The following is a 16,982-nucleotide window of genomic DNA, read 5'->3' as shown; positions in this document are numbered from 1 at the left end:
AGTTAATTTTTAATCTTTGCATATCTAATAGTTTTATTTTATTTTTTTACTTTGGTTGAACGTTAATAATGCTTTGAAAGTCATGGCAATGTTAAAATATTTCTTTCTTTAAAAGATTCCCTGGGACAGTTCAGCCAGGTAATTTTTAGATCCTGCTTGCCTCCATTTATATTGTTGTCATTTTATATTTTGACCACTTTTGTAACTACATGACTTTGGACAAGTCACTTAAAATCAGGTAGACAGAAGACATGTTATTAAGAGCTAAGAACCTAAATACTTGGAAGGCAACAATATAAACCGGAGCATGTAATCCATCTACAGATTTATTTGGGAGGAATGAATTTGATTCTTTCTTCTTAGGAATAACCAGAGATTAGTTTTCGCTAAGTCGACTTTGGGAGACATATAGTTAGACTCTGTAGAGCCCACCAGAATGATAGAATTGGGTAGAACCTAGTGCATCTATATATGTAATATACAGGAGTATAGAAACTATAGATCAGAGTATGTATTAAAGTATCTAACCTGATATTTTTATATATCATTACATTTACAATAAACATTTATGGTATTTCATGGAATCTTAATAGGCCACCAATTGTAAAACACACTAGTATGTACCACTAAGAAAGAAGAAACAATGCCAGTTGTACTGCACGATTGATTATAGATGCAACCCAGTTTCAAAGATATTAAACTGTGAAAAAAGTACATCTTAAAATCAGTGAAACATTGTATTTTCATTTGTATATGGTTATATCTGGGATTTTTGATTACTGTAAGCATGTTTATCTTTATTCTGTATCTTTTTCTCCTAGCCCCAAATGCCGTTTAGTAATTACCTACAAACTCCCTTTTTCAAGATCTGCTTAAGAATTTTAGCATCATAACAGAAAAATTCATTGCCAGAGCCATTAACTACAGATTGCTTTGTCTAGTTAGTACTCCTGATTAGCTTTGGTTCTTCTGCCTCAGTCCCATTTCACAAAGGAGTATTTTCTCTCTCTTTTTAATCCTCCTATCCGGAATGCTTATCATTCCTTTTTGTTTCTTTAAAGAAAAGCATCTCCCATTCTTTCCTCTATCAAGACTTGCTATTTTTCTTCTTCCCAGCCCAAGTAGGTTACCATCGCAAGCAAGCTTAGGCGTCTCCAGCTCTTGTTCATCCCAACATATCCACTTGTTTTACCTTATTATCAACATAAATGTTGCCATACCCTGTGATCAGAAATCATTTATTGAAAGTTTAATGTAAAGAATTACAGACTCCTTGAAATTCTGTGCAACAATTTTTGTTTATACATTTTTCTCAGAAGAGGGTTCATTGCTTTTATACAATTCTCAAAGGATTTTATGACCCAGAGATGATGATGAATAATGGCAATGTTAGGATCCACCAGAAGGTTCTTCTTAAGTCAGCATTCAGACTCATAAGGCACATCACACTTGACATCAGGATCACGTAGAAGAATACAGGGCAGGAGGCACATACACTGCAGGGCAGGATCTGGTGTTACTCTTCAGTTGGAGTAGTCCTCCCAGCAGTCCACCCACTGTCCAGAAGCCTAGTTAAAGACCAAGATTCTCATGAAGAAATTATTGACAGTCATAGCATGCCATGCTTCAACTCAGAAGGAGTTAAAGTATAGTTAGTTACCTGATTCTTTTCCTTTAATAAAAATATATTTATATTCTATTCTGATTAAAGAAGGTTCCACATACTCTTGCATTTAAATCTTTTAACAGATATCTGGATAAGTACCTACAGTGTACCAGGTACAATGCCAGGGCTCAGGAAATAGAAGTTAAAGACAAATTTGATTCAAGCCCTTACTGAGAGAATTAAATTAGCATTTGCTGTACAGAATGATATGGTATAGTACAAAGTGTTGGTGGAGTAAAAAAGATAAAGCTTCTAACCCCAGCTCTATCTTAATCCAACTTCTGGAATATTACAGCAGAGACTTTGCTTCTTTCAGTATAATTCATGGTTGAGGATCAAGAAATTGTTATTAACACCTTTGAATCTTAGGCTGACACTTCTGGACCCTCTGCCATTGCAAGAACACCATTCGAAGTACTTAGTGTGTGCAAAAATTTTTTACTTAAAACATACATATCTTGGGAGATTGCCTCTCAGACTTTGAAAAGTTTTTGTTCACCTCTTTTTCAGAATTGATATACAAAGAAGTTATGGACTTGGAGGAGAGAACCAAGAATGGAGTTATACGGGGGCAGCCCTCTCCTTTAGGTTGGTTACAATATAAGCTTAGTTAAGATAACAGTTTACTTCTTGTGTTGTAGTCTTCAGTGGCCTGAAACCTTCAGTTCTTTCCATATTTAGTACCATTAGTATTCAAAGTTTATTAAGTATAAGGAATACAATTTCTGTGGTAAATTTGAAAGCATTGGTACACTGTTCTATCAGTACATTGTACTAGTATATCAGTAACTGACTTCATAAAATGCATATCTTTTTCTTTGATACTGACATCCCATTGAAGAACAGAAATTTAAAACGTTTTTTGGTGGTTGTTGGCATTGTTGTCTTTAAAGAAGAAATTTATCACAATTCAATATATTTACCTTTCTGTGATTTAACAGTCCTTACTTTGGATAAATAAACTAAAACTTCATGGCAAAATTCTGTACGGGATGCCAATTTTGTACATGATACCTCTTTCTCATTTTGGTATTTTTGATTTGTTTAAGGCAGTAGCATTAAAACTGCTGTCAGAAGGTATTCTAGCTCTTAAGAACATTGGTTTGCAGGAGTTAAACATTTTCTTTTATCATAAGCTCATCTTATATTAAATTTTAGTACTTGTTAAAGCATAAAGAATTTAAAGGAAAAGTTAAATGACAGGTAACATGTACATATTAAGTACATACTACATGACAGACACTGATAGTTTTTGTACTTTGTTTCATTTAGCCCCCCAGAACCCTGAGGAAGGGGTTGTTGTGCACATTTTACAGATGAGGAAACAAGTTTAGAAAAATTAAATGATATAAGACTACAAATCTTTTGTGTAGAAAAGCAGTACTTGAAGCCGTGTTTATCAGTAACTTCAGAGGGCATGGTTTTTCCAGCATCCCATATGGCTGGCAACAGAGAATAGGGCAGTTTTAGGGAAGAGATTAAATTTGAGCTGAGCCTTGAAGGCTGAGTAAGGTTTCAACAGGTAGGTCTTGAATTTGCGTGAAACTATGCCATTTTAATCCTTCTAAAATTCTTATACATTCTAAGAAAAAAAAGGATATCATATTTAGCATCAATGAAGTAAGATATATAGGTATAGTTTCAGGTGCCCATTTTGTTGTACTATAAACATATATTTGTTTAAATAATTTTTGTAGCTTCCTATGACATTTTTGGTTATATTTTGAGTTCTTTTAATTCTTTGTTTTTTAAACCTTGATCAAGAATGCGGTCTTCCAAATTTTAATATAGATCCTCTTGAAAACATAAATTGGTTTCAACAGCTTTTTACCTACAATTAGCTGTAACAAAAGCTATCTTATAAATGCTTTAATAACTCAGTTAATTAGCTTTATATTGATATACAGTAGTCATATAAGTGAATTGTTCATGATGGAGGCTTGAATGGAATTTGAAAAGTCCATTATTAGGGAAGTTTTATACTTTAGCATACTGTCCTAGTGAATGGCACATCCTAAGTGTCAAATGTTTGAATAAACTTAATAATCTCATGAGATAGATAGAGCAGTTGTGTTTGTTCTTAATTTATAAGTGAAAAATTTGAATCCTAGACAACACTTAACTGTGATTACAAAATAAGTCAGTGGAAAGGACAGGACTGCAAGTTTCTAGACATTTTCTGGATTCTCAGTTATATCTGGCAAAGAAGAGTGTTAGTAAATTAATCTGTTATAAAAATATTCAGTTCTTGATAATATGCAAAAACAGAAGGTAAGTATTTGATGACTCAGAATATCAGATAATCAGAATACCATTTCGACTTGATTTTAAAAAGTAAATATTTTTCCCTCTGGATTGCCTCTTATCTCTATTTTGGTTTGGCTAATACTAAAATGATTTTGCATACCTTTGAGTGTGTGGAGTCACTGAGAGGGAAATGACCCAGATATCTGAAATTAAAGATTTTTCCACATTATTGCTGTCCGGATATTGAGAATTTACTATTGGCTTGGCCCAAAAGTTCGTTTGGGTTTTTCTGTAACTTACAGGAAAACCCGAATGAACTTTTTGGCCAACCCAATATATTACTTTAAAGGTCAGAAGTAAACAAGTTTTTTTTTCCTTAGGTTTTGATTTTCAGATTGAAAAGTTAACTGTTTAATTATGATGCATTTAAAACACAACATTGTAAAGCAATTATACTCCAATAAAGATGTTCAAATAAAAATCAATTCAAGAGAAAAAAAAAGATTTTTATTACATTAAAAAATTTGGATGAAATAAAATTTGGATAAAGAAGTAGAGGCATGAAAAAGTATATAGAACCCTTTTATGATTTGAATGTTTCAGTACAGGTCTTTGAAGCTAGCCATAATGTTGTATACTCTTTAGTCAGAAAAGGTGCATTCTGTAGTGTACAAATTGAACTTTTAAAAGTTTAGTATCTTCATTTCACTCTGGCTGGGAGCCTAATGGGTTCTTGGGTCTAGAAGGTTATCACATTTCTCCTTTTTCTCTCTTCTATTAGGCCTGAAGTACCCAGTCTGCTTTTCTTTCCCAGTGTACCTCCCATCACCTGCTCTATCCCTTGTGGTTCCATTCCTTTCTGTTTCCCAATCCCTGCCCCACTGCCCTAAAGATTTGCCTATTCTCATTCCCTAGCTATTTCATTGTTAGATTTGAAGACAAGCTTTCAGAGGACCTTTCATATTTAAGTGTTTTTATTGCTTGTCATTGGACACAAAGGAGGGATAATTTCAAACTCTGAGGTGCTGCGTTCTGGAACAGTGGTTTTCAACCTGCTTAGTTTTAACATCATTGGGTCCCTGAAACTCACCCCTATTCTTATTGCTCAGTTTGAAAACCATTGATTTTCATTCCATGAATGTGTTCTTAGGAACTTTTGTATAACTTGCATTATTTAATATACTCAAATTTGAAATGACTCTTATTTAGTGCTCATGTAGTTCAAAAGCACTTACCTAGTGCATGAATCACCTTTAACTTTTCCCAACCCCACGGTGTCATTCCCTTCCCTTCCTGACCCAACCCCCTTGAGAGGATTTTTCTATAGGTTAAGTATTCCTGTTGCTTTTTAAAATCCAGGAAATGCTTGTTAGGCTATACTTTTGGTAAAGGAAACAGTCTCCCCCTACTTTCGTGTTTAATAAGTCTATATTTGCATTTACCAAGTACTTATTAGAACTGAAATAACAAGACCGGAGTTTACCTAACTGGGGCACTTGTGTGGCTCGGCAAGTCACGTAACCAAATGCGGCAGTTGAACTGAGGATCCATTGAATTAAAATGATTTTAATCTTCGTCTTGGCTTTTGCTTTAAAACAAGATGTACCAGAAGGATTGTTTGGACTTTACAGTGAGAAGATATCATAGAGCATTTTTTATTAGGGCAGTAGTTTTTTTTTAAATTTATTTTATTGAAGTATAGTTGATTTACAACATTACATTAGTTTCTGGTGTACAGCAAAGTGATTCAGTTATACATATATACAATAGTTCGCATCTGCTAATCCCAAACTCCCAATCCATCCCTCCCCTACCACCCCCTCCTGCTTGGCAACCATAAGTCTGTTCTCTATGTAAGTCTGTTTCTGTTTCATAGATAAGTTCATTTGTGTCATATTTTAGATTCCACATATAAGTGATATATGTTATTTGTCTTTCTCTTTCTGACTTACTTCACTTAGTATGGTAATCTCTGGGTCCATCCACGTTGCTGCAAATGGCATTATTTTGTTATTTTTTTATGGCTGAGTAGTATTCCATTGTATATATATGTACCACATCTTCATTATCCATTCATCTGTCGTTGGACATACAGGTTGCTTCCACGTTTTGGCTGTTTAAATAGCGCTTCAGTGAACATTGGGGTATATGTATCTTTTCAAAGTATAGTTTTTGTCTGGATATATGCCCAAGAGCGGGATTGCTGGATCATATGGCAATTCTCTTTTTAGTTTTTTGAGGAACCTCCATACTGTTTTCCACAGTGGCTGCACCAATTTACATTTATTAGGGCAGTAGTTTTTAACTCTTTGAGTCATACATTCCTTTGAGATTCTCTCTCCAACAAAATGCAATGCAGACAGTTTTGCATGTATTATTAAGTGTTATTCACACACAGTCTGAAGCCAATTCATGAGTCTTCCCGTAGGACCATTTCTAACTATGGCTTGGACTTAATAATTCTTGTCCTGAACTGAAAATGAAAAACAAATTAGTAGAAAGGACAGGTTACCAGACGTTTTCAGAATTCTTACCTCGTAGCTAGCAGTGAAAAGTGTTTGTTAGTGTTGTGTTGAATATCACTTGTGATTATTTTTAGTGAGCCTTTTAAAACCAAAAGAAAAATTATTGACCACTAGAGGTGGTCAGTACAGTACAAGTAGCTCGGTCTGCAACTCTGTCTGCAACTGATTTGCTGTTTTGTTTCTCATAGCACAGGTGCAGCAGTGATCAATGGCTCTCAGCATCCATCGTCATCATCGTCTGTCAATGATGTGTCTTCAATGTCAACAGATCCGACTTTGGCCTCGGATACAGACAGCAGTCTAGAAGCATCAGCTGGACCTCTGGGCTGCTGTAGATGACTACTTGGGCCTTGTGGGGGTGGGAGGGTTGGGGAGTTGTTTAGTCATTGATAGAACTACTTTGAAAACAATTCAGTGGTCTTATTTTCGAGTGATTTTTCAAAAACATAGAATTCATTTTGTAGTAAAGTAGTTTTTTCCTTAATTTCAAGTGATGTAATTTAAAACTTAAGTTGTGTTTTAAAACAGCAACAAAACTGTATTTTTGCTGTAATTAACTGTATAATGTAAACCTAATTATTTTATCATGGTTTAAAATTTTTGCATATTTGCTTTATCTTATGCTGCTGATTTTTTTTTTTTACTGAATTTGTAAGATTTTGTTTATCAAAGCAACTATTATGTGGTGACTTGCCTATATCATGAATTATTTAAGATTTTTATAGTTTTTTTTATTAGAATTTATTCAAATGTTTTGTTCATGATGCTATCCTTTAGGGTTATGTGCTTATCAATGAAATAACCCCAGAGGAGTGAGGGAAAATAACCTGTAGCCAGTTATATTCAGGAATAACTACTGTAAATGATGAACGTGTTAAAAAAAAAACCTCCAATATTTGCTACTTGCCAATTCTAATTTAGTTACAACAATTGGTAGGTAATCCTACATGAATTTTGGCAAAAGCCCCATCATCTAAATGGTAGAGTAACTCAGAGCATGTCTTTGAAGATGTTGGGCATCTACCACCACCCTCTATCCCCCATCCTACCACCAAAAGTAAAGTAAGAGAATATGGTGTTTTCTGCAAATTTGTGGCATGCTCAAAGCTTATGATCACGTAAAGTCAAGAGGATACTTCATGAATAATACATTTCAATGGAAATAAACAGATGGTTCACCTTTACTAGCTATGAGCCTGTTTTTATATACACTGAGTTAATCTACTCAGGCTGTAGGTCCCAGCAATGATTTAGAGTCTGGTCTTTCTCTTTCCTGCAGCCTTGGGCCCTTGGACCTATTTGGTTTCTAGAGTGTCAGTCAGTTGAGCACCAGTTCTCAGGGTGTTTTGGCCATTTGATTCTACCTGTGGCATAATCATATTTATACTAGCTGTTGGGAGGTTCCAAAGCCTACTTAGATTTCTGTAGGTGATGTATAAAATGAGCAATATACCGTTCATCTGAAAATAGTAGCACACAGCCATATATAGGGTATCATTTTCTAAGGACTGTTTCTTCACATTGAGTAGAGCAGGCATAATTGGTGGTTATTTAGTCTGAGTCTTTAATTTTTTTATACCTGATTTTCAATAAAACACACAATGTGGATGTTGAACAGTGTAAGAATGGTGCTGCTCCTGACAGTTGTATGTTAACTGTTTACATTTTATATCTGCAGAATTATTTCTCTATAACTGAATTTTTCTTAAGTAAAATGTCATTGAAGTCTCATTATATCTGAAATACGTTGTCTGTAATGCCCCAGGCACTTTTTGTTATTTTTGGAACAAGAGGCATTTCATGTAATGAACTGGGAAATGCATACTTAAGTAAGCTAAAGGTTCTAGGCAGAAAGCCCAATGGAATTAATGACCAGCAGGCGCAAGAACTGGTGCGGCTCAACGTGCAGCGTCTGAAAGTCCACTTGGCATGTTATTCATATATTCAGTGCAGAATTCATTTTGAGTAAGGTATTTTAGGTCATTGTTAATGTGCAGTATTTAGGATTAAAATACATTAATAGCCATTTTATATGCTTTGAAATAGTAAGTTTGTCTTTGATGGTTTAAAGTGATGATTTCTAGCCTCTTTTGAAGTTGGCAGCCTTTTTATTAACCCCTTTTCTACTGATATGACAGGGTGCATTAATTAGGCAAATTAAAGTTTTAAGACTGTAACACCTCTTGAATTGTAGAAACAGGATTGGATTTACAATTTCAGAAGAAATCTGAGCATGAGTGTGTTCCTAGTTTTTATTAGTTTGACAGTTAACTAGCTTTATTTCTATAGGATAGATTATTTCACTATTGCACTTTAACAACTGACATGCTCTCAGAAGATTCCCTTATTTTCTGTTTCCTCGCTGATAAGCCATCTCTTGATACAGATTTTGGTTAAGCAAGGAAAACCAAGTGTTGTTACAGTATTGTTTGTTGTAAATGCCAGCTCCCACTTGCCAACCAGCATGTTTCAGTTGATCAGAGAAAATCAACTCTTATTAGTCACGTAGACTAAAATACTTGTTATATCCTGAAAACTAAGTGTTGCGTGTCCTGGGTTTTTAAAAATGCAATAGCTAAATACAACCTTCCCTCTTCTCTTAACTGTATTAAATTAAAAATGTGCTAGCTCTTTGTATTTTACTTTTGAACCTTTAAAAACATCTTAAACATTTTTTAAAGAAATTTACAAATAAGATTTCTGTCAAGCAGTACTTACGTAAAGCCACTTTGCTTATCTTATAACTTTGTTTTTTCAACTTTATATACTTAATATACCCATGGTCTTACTGTCAGAAAATTACTTTGACCAAGATATATTGTTTAACTGTATAGGTTAGGAAAGAGACAATAATTCTTTCTACATATTTCTTCCTGGTTACTGTTCTGTTACCCTCTAACATAAACTATTTGTTAAATGGTTGTGTTGTTGGGATTGCTTAATTATAATAGACATAAACAAAGCATCTCAACTCTTCATACTGTTTGCGGAACAGTTCTCATTTTGTTGCACACCCTCGGCTGCTGATTGTTCCTGGTAGGCACTCTTCCGAGTTGGTAAAGGTGCAGTGCATTCACACCAGACTTCCTAAGGGAAATGCCAGCCTCTTAAGTGAAAAGGCTGCCGTACAAACCCCTTAACGATATCAAGAAGCTTGATTATATGTAAAGCAGCAGACTTTCTCATAAGCCCTTTCATTATTTTGTTCCATGCTAATCCTGCCGTGTTGTCTAAAAAGGTAAAGGTGAAGAGGACATGGATGATCTGATAGTGAAATCAGCAGCAGGCAAGTGAAGCCGTTTGGGGTTACAGATAAGACTTGGTATACACTCTCGGCCAGTATGTGCTACACTATGAAGATGTAACTACTCATTGTTGCCTAGGCACAAGCCTGTACAACATTTTGAGGTAAAAACATAGTCTATTTTCAAAAATACTGTTGTGGTTTGTTTGTGAATGTTGTTCATTAGTCACACATTAGCTGTATAGTGAATGCATGATGCCCCATGACCCCAGTAAACTCTTAACCGGTAGAAAAACCAAACATTACTGTTCTGTCATTAGCAGACCTCTTAAATGTTGCCTCCGGATCCTTTACATTTTAGTATACATTGTGTTTCTACTGATCTCTCTTAGGTTTTTCCCGAATCAGAGGAAACTAATTTTTCCTTAATAGCAAGCAAGATGAAGATGTATAAGGGCATTGAAGCAGAAATGTGTAGTTTGGGGTACGATTAGAAAACTGGTAAGGAAAACAAAAGTCCTAATTAATTTCAAACTAACTGCTCTTAGTTAAGTGCTCTTAAGGAGAGTCTAGTAAGAGTAACGCATTCTGGCCATTTCTAATTTAGATTCTCTTTGTTACTGAAACTTCTGAGAAATACTACCTGTGGATTAGTTTTGCACAATGTTTTTTTCTCACAATAACTTACAAATTAAACTAGGTTTTTATTGAACTACCTCACACTAATTTTCTATGCTTTCCCAAGTAAGCAGTTGCCCTTAACTGTTAGATCTTCACTGAGTGAATTATAAATGTGTGTTAAATACTTCATAGCCAGTGTCGACACAATACCAGTAAGTATGTAAAATATATACCTTGCATCGGTAAGAGAGACTCACCTGTAAAATCTTTCACTGTGTATCTTGGAGTATGGTGTTAGATGTGCTCGTTGGACATAATTACTGTCTGTTTTTGTAAGTAGAAACCTGCTCGTGATATCAGTCCATCCTTTACATTTTACAAAAGGAATAAATCTTAGTAAATTTTACGAAGAAATAAATTACTTTTGTAGGCCCGATATTTGGTATATTTTTGAGAAGCTCTTAATCTTTTAGCTGAATGATGAAGTTAAACTGAACTAGCTGTCTACCTGGACTGTGACATCTATTTTCTCATTATAGTTTATCCTGTTCAACAGGTTTTGAAACCTGAAACCCAAGTACCATAATTGACATTTGCTTTTCTCCCTATATGATGCCATTCCTTCTTCATTTCCTCTCTCTTCCCTGTGTTCCATTCCCTCTCCTCTCCCCTCCTCTAGACAAAACAAATGGGGCACTTTGTAGGGAATGCTGAGATAATTATTGTGGTTTTTAATCATTCATGCCCTAGTCATTAAACATGCACCACTGGAATGTAAACAATGTTATCTAGTATGTTAATTGGTTATAATATTTTAAATAAAAAAGAAAAAAGTGATATGAAAATTATGAAATTAAGAGTTTTTCATTGAAAACAAAATATAAATTTTTGATAAAAAGTTTTTCTGGGCAATTTTAAGATTTCCTATGGATTGAGATCAAAGGGGTACTAGGGCAGGTCTCTTAGATTTGGATTTTATACAAACTGTGAAGAGGCTAAACTATCACCCTGGTTTTCTCGTTTACCTACTCTTGCTTTTCTGGTGTTTGAACTTGCTAGAGAAACATTATTTTAAAAAGGGAATTTGCTTCAATGCCCTTAACCTATAGTTCTTTGTAACCATGTGAGAGAGCAGCCACCATGGCCACTTGGCAAGAGTAAGTATTTTAAAAGGATCTGTTTCAAAACAAACCAGGGATTTCAGCTCTGAGCGCATTTCCAGCTTTGCCATGCAGGTGTTCTCTTTGCCTACACTGGGCAGGCTGCTATGTGGGTGTCAGGGTCTGTCGCTGCATGTGCTCAGTCTCCATGTGGTGACACTCCTCCATCTTGCTCAACTCTTGCTCCAGATAACGCTCATATCCATGAGGGTCCCACCCCCCTCGCCTGCATTCATGCTTCCCTGCTCTGAGGAAAGGATAGCCTGGTCCGAGCTTCTGCCTGACCACTGCTGCTCCATCAGCTGATGTGATTGCCAGCCTGGTGCTCTCTGCCTCATCACAGTCAAGGAAGAGGCCTCCAGTGATAGGCTGGGTGGCAAGAGCAGACATCCGTGTGGAGTGTTGAGTTAATTTAATTTCCACCCAGCCATAATACCCTAGTGACACCAAATAAAATGGAGTAAGTAATGCATTCTTGTTAATTGAGGTACTACATTTATTTTACTGTTGCTCCTCAAAAGGTCCATTGACTTTATGTGAATGAAAATTGATTTGTACTGGTTTTGTGGTTTGAAATTTTTTTATTTAGCTTTTATAGCTAATACACCAATATGTCTTTGGACTTCATTTGAAACTAAAAGATACTTCAAATATGCTCTGTAAAGTTAGACTTCTAACATATTTCATTTACAACATCCTGTTGTCTCTTTTCCTGCTTTGGTAGTTAGTAATATATTTCATTTAATTCCATCAATTAATGTGTGCATATATGTGTAAGACCCTATGTTAGAAGCTGGAAGTGAGGAGTGATCTAAAAATGGATGACACTCAGAGTCTAGGCAGCCTGATTGAAGTAAGTGTTGTGTGAGGAACAAAGACCATGCTGAAGGGACACAGGGAAGGACTGATTAGAGGAAATGAGGGTTTCGCAGAGGAGGCATATTTTTAAAGGCATTTTTGGAGAGGAAGGGTATTCCCAGGTAAAGAGAAAGGCAAGGAGTGAGGAATGGTCTGGCGGGGTGTGAATGTAAAGAGAGAATGTGATGGGAGATAAGACTGAAAAGTTGAAGATCAGAATTGAAACGTTTTGAAGAAATTGTCATCATTTTAAAGGCAGTAGGAACTACTGGTTTGTGAGAAAGAGGAGTTAATATGATCACACCTTTGTTTTACGAGGGTCACTGACAGTGGGATCAGGTCTGGTTAGACGAGGCATGGAGATTGGTGACTGGGAAGCCAGATACTTTGTTCATATTGAGAATGGAAAACTGGGGACTCAGATTGCCATAACATAAGTGAAGTTGCCAAGATTAGCATTTGGGGCCAGTTGGTCAGCACACAAGAGATTGTACAGGGAAAATATATTCAGTGTATTTTACAGTTTGTACATCACAGTTCATGACAGAACACACTTCAGGTATGGCATCAGCTTGCCACTTACTATTTCAGGAGTGGAAGGAAAGGAAAGATTGCTCCCTAACTGCCTGTAGACCTCTCCAGTCTTGTAGTCCCTTTCCTCGTGAGGTCTGCGTCTTCCCCTTGTGTGGTCTGTGCACCATTTTCACTAGTGTCATTTTGTGGACAGAGGGAAAAGGTAGGGGATTCCTGTTGGATGTAACATAAGTAAGACTGTTAGAGTTACCCGGACAGGTGGGGGCATAGTTGTGATTGCTGAGGATTGAGTGGGTAGCGAAGCAGTAGTAAAAACAGTACTTTCAAAAAGCTGGCAGGAAATATAAAGAAACGTGACGATGTCTTGAGGGGTAGACTGAGGGGTCAGAACACGTTAAAAGGGAGAATTTAAAAGCACATGTGCCTTGATGAGACAAGGTCCTGGAGAGGATGGGATCTACTGAATGCTATGGATCCAGACTAGCCTGAGTTCCTGGTGGAGAGAGTGGGCAATCTTGGACAAGTTTCAGCTTTGCTGAGCCTGGTGCTGCTTCGTCTGTCGTCACAGGGCTGCTGAAATGATCTACTTCGTGTACTTGTATCAAAATAATTAGTGTAAAGCAAATATAATTGTTGACTTTAGCCTTGGAAAGGAATAGAAATGGTTCAAGATAATGGAGAAATGTTGCAGAGAAAGGGAGGAATTTTGTGTGGTCCCCCATCTGAGAACTTATATACATGCTGACCCCCAAGTCATCTTCTTCATCGCTAGTAGTCCCAATTTTCATGTGGTTGGTAAGTAAGAATAATTCTCACTTGAGAGACATGCCTCAAAATCAGTATTGAGGGTTGTTGCTGTTGTTCTTTCTGAGAAGCAGAATTAAACATTGTTTTGATTCTATTTCATATATCATTCCTGCCATTCAGCTCATTCCAGCTGAACCTCCTCCATGGCATATACTTTACATCTTTGTGCACATTACTCCCGCCATTTGCCCATTTGAAATCCTCATTGGTGAAGGCCCACGTTTGATAATTTCTCCTCTGATAAACTTTCTCTGCAAGGACTTTTTATTTCATGTCCCCATTGCATGTTTCCTTTAATTTATTCGTCCATGCACTCCCCATTTTGTTCCACAGAGAATACAAGACAACATCGTGCTGTATGTCTTTTCCTTTTGTTCTGTGAGGGCATCCTGTGTGCTAATCTACTGATGCTTCGCCTTGGAATCCCTTGGATGGAAGAGCCTGTCTTACTCCTAGATCACGATGACTGGGAAGTAGGCATTCAATCAGTATTGGTCTGGGTAAGCTAATGACTAGGACTATCTTCTATACCGTTTCTATCCTCTGAAATCCAGTATTCACTGCCTTCAAAATCTGGCATAAGGAAACTGCATACAGCACTATGAAATTACTGTAGTAATGTGAGCATGTGCTCTGACACCAGATACCTAAAGTAGAATCCTGGCTTCACACTAGTTGCCTCACCTACAGCAAGTTGCCTAACCTCTTTATGGCTCTGTTTTCTCAGAAGGGTTTAGAGGGAGAAGGTGATTCTGATATAGAAATAGAACTATGAGGGGGATGGTTTTTCTACAAGCTTCCCAAGATGATTCTGATATGGCCCGTGCATTTGTTACCAGCTGCCTTGGAGAACTAAATACCAAATCCTCCACCGGGAGCAGTGACAAATGGGAGACAGCATGCAGCAAAGAATGAGGTAGGTCATGCTCCAGGGTGTTATTAAGAAGGGAACTCGGAAGGTACCAGGAGACTGCCGATGGAGCCCAGAAAGGGAGGAGGAAGTGGAGGAGGGACAGACCATGCTGCCAAAGTGGTTATCATGCTCCCGCCCTCCCTAAAACCCTTCAAGGACTCAATACCTAGCAGTGATGCCCCAAGTTTGTTGCACTGAACACTAGTTCTGTATTGAATTAGTAGCAGTATTCTTGGAGAGCTTACTCTATGCCAGGCACTTAAGTGCTTTGACTGTATGAGCTCACAGTTTTTACAACAACTTTATGAGGTAAGAACTGTTACTCTCCCCTCCTATTATATGATCAAACTGAGGCACAGAGATGCTGAGTAACTTGCTCGGGGCTACACAGCCAACAATGCAGTGGGGCTAGGATCTGAATCTGGGTAGTCTGCCTCCGTTTTCACTCTAATCACTGTGCTCTACTACCTGAGAAATCATATGTGAATAAAGCGTTTTGTGTTAACATAAATTTGGGGCTGCTAAATAAAGGTAAGCATGTTCATCATTTTTCAGGACTTCTCAAAGAGTTCGGTATGCATTTCCATAAACCTACCTCAACTGTGTCCCCGTCCTCCATCTTCCTATCTCCTCTCTCCGAAGCCAACCCCTCCACTTTCCTTATCTTTTTTTCAGACTTGCCTCTCCTCATTATTGCCTTCTTTTCTTCCTCACCAGTCTCTCCCTCTCTGCTGGATCATGCTTGGCAGCATACAAGCATGCTCTAGTAATCCCCTTCTTTAAAAGCTCTCCCTTGCCCCCTCCACTTTACCACCCTATTTCTCTGCTCCCATTCACATCTGCACTTCTGGAAAGACTGGTCTGGGCACAGTGTCTTCCCTTCACCTCTCATTCAGTCTTCAGTCCGTTACTGTCTAGCTTCTGGCCTGTCAACACTACTCCACTTGGCCTGGACCACACCAGTAGTTCCCTGACTAAATTCCCTGCTGCTGCTACTCCCTCCTGCCCCCAAATCCATCCACTGTCCACCAGGGGCCAAAGGAGTCTTGTTGAATGCAAGCCAATTCATGTCTGTTTATTTAAAGCACTTGCATGCCTTCCTATATCCCTTCAAATAAAAATAACTCTACCATGGGAGACAGGGCCCTACACGGTCTGGCCCCTGCCTGATTCTAGCCCTGTCCATCTCCCACCATGCCAGCAAGGATGCTGGCACTCATGTAACTTTTATAGCTCTTCTCCTTCTGTCTGCAGCTGTCTGGTTGCATGACTGCCCCTTCCTGTCCTTCAGTCTCAGTTCTGTCACAAAGGGACAGCGTCTTATGTGAGACAGCTCCCAGCTAAGTAGATATGACAGTTACTCCACCACTGCTGCTGCCACGTCTTGCTGTCCCTTTGTGATGGAACTACGTAGGATACTGGGAGAACTCTCCAGGGGGCTGGGGCCCTGCATCAAAAGGAGGGGGATATTGTTACTGACTCCATTTATTGCCCACAGATCACGGAGCCTGGTTATATGTGGACTCCATTCTGAAGCCCGTTTACTGTGTGGAGTGAATACGGTTCATGCCTGGTCTGTTATTCCACCAGCCAGGTAAAACAAAGAATATCTCTCCCTCTGTTTTTCTGTCTCTCCCTCTCTTTCATACACACACATCCCTAAAACTGTATTCTAACTTCTTAAAAAAGGGACATTTGCCAGTCTTTTAAAATAAGCCAACTCCCTTTTTTTCAGTATGAGACTTAAAATTTCCAGTTTTTCTTTAGAGTCAAACACAAATTTTAAAACACTTTTGAAGTAATTTGGGAGTAGAATCCTAGATTTTCAATTTTCCACTATTGCGTGGTTGATTCATCCATAATTTGACAATTTTTAGTAAGTTGCCTTTACTGAGAGCATTCATGTAGGTTTTCAAAAAATTGATTCCCTGTCTTTCCATACTTATAATTCATTGGTTTACTTATTATTTTAAAATTTAAGGATTTATTGTTATTAACCCCTTAATGTCTAAACTCTGATTACAGAATTTAGTGACAGGCTTCAAGAGGTCTCTGAAAGCTGAATTTTTAGTATATGTGGTTATTTTTCTTCAGAGGGTCCAGAGGCTTCATCACATTCTCAAATGTATTTTTTTAATTGACGTACAATGTTATTTTAATTACTGCTGTACAGCAAAGTCAGTTGTGTATATATATATATATATATATATATATATATATATACACACACACATACACATTCTTTTTTTATATTCTTTCCCATTATGGTTTATCATAGGATATTGAATATAGTTCCCTGTGCTAGACAGTAGGACCTTGTTGTTTATCCATTCTGTATGTAATAGTTTGCATCTGCTAATCCCAAACTCCCACTCCATCCCTCCCCCAACCCCCTCCCCCTTAGCAA

General features: G+C 37.3%; 1 protein-coding gene across 7 annotated transcripts in view; it reads left to right on the top strand.

Moving 5' to 3' along the window:
• Positions 1-11,162, top strand: part of MAPK8 (mitogen-activated protein kinase 8) — a 41,045-nt gene extending 29,883 nt beyond the window's left edge. For 3 of the 7 annotated variants that reach the window (XM_065894316.1, XM_065894313.1, XM_065894312.1), the window contains 2 exons: positions 2,177-2,254; positions 6,641-6,777. In XM_065894316.1, coding sequence (XP_065750388.1) covers positions 2,177-2,254; positions 6,641-6,777 — 215 coding nt within the window. Of the gene's footprint in view, positions 1-2,176; positions 2,255-6,626 lie in introns of all 7 variants that reach the window. The other 4 variants (XM_065894315.1, XM_065894311.1, XM_065894310.1 and 1 more) reach the window with 2 other exon arrangements.
• The last annotated feature ends 5,820 nt before the right edge of the window (positions 11,163-16,982 follow it).

Source organism: Phocoena phocoena, chromosome 16 (assembly GCF_963924675.1).
Source record: "Phocoena phocoena chromosome 16, mPhoPho1.1, whole genome shotgun sequence".
Taxonomy (NCBI): domain Eukaryota; kingdom Metazoa; phylum Chordata; class Mammalia; order Artiodactyla; family Phocoenidae; genus Phocoena; species Phocoena phocoena.
The sequence above is the reverse complement of the archived record's forward strand: the minus strand, read 5'-3'. Positions and strand labels throughout refer to the sequence as shown.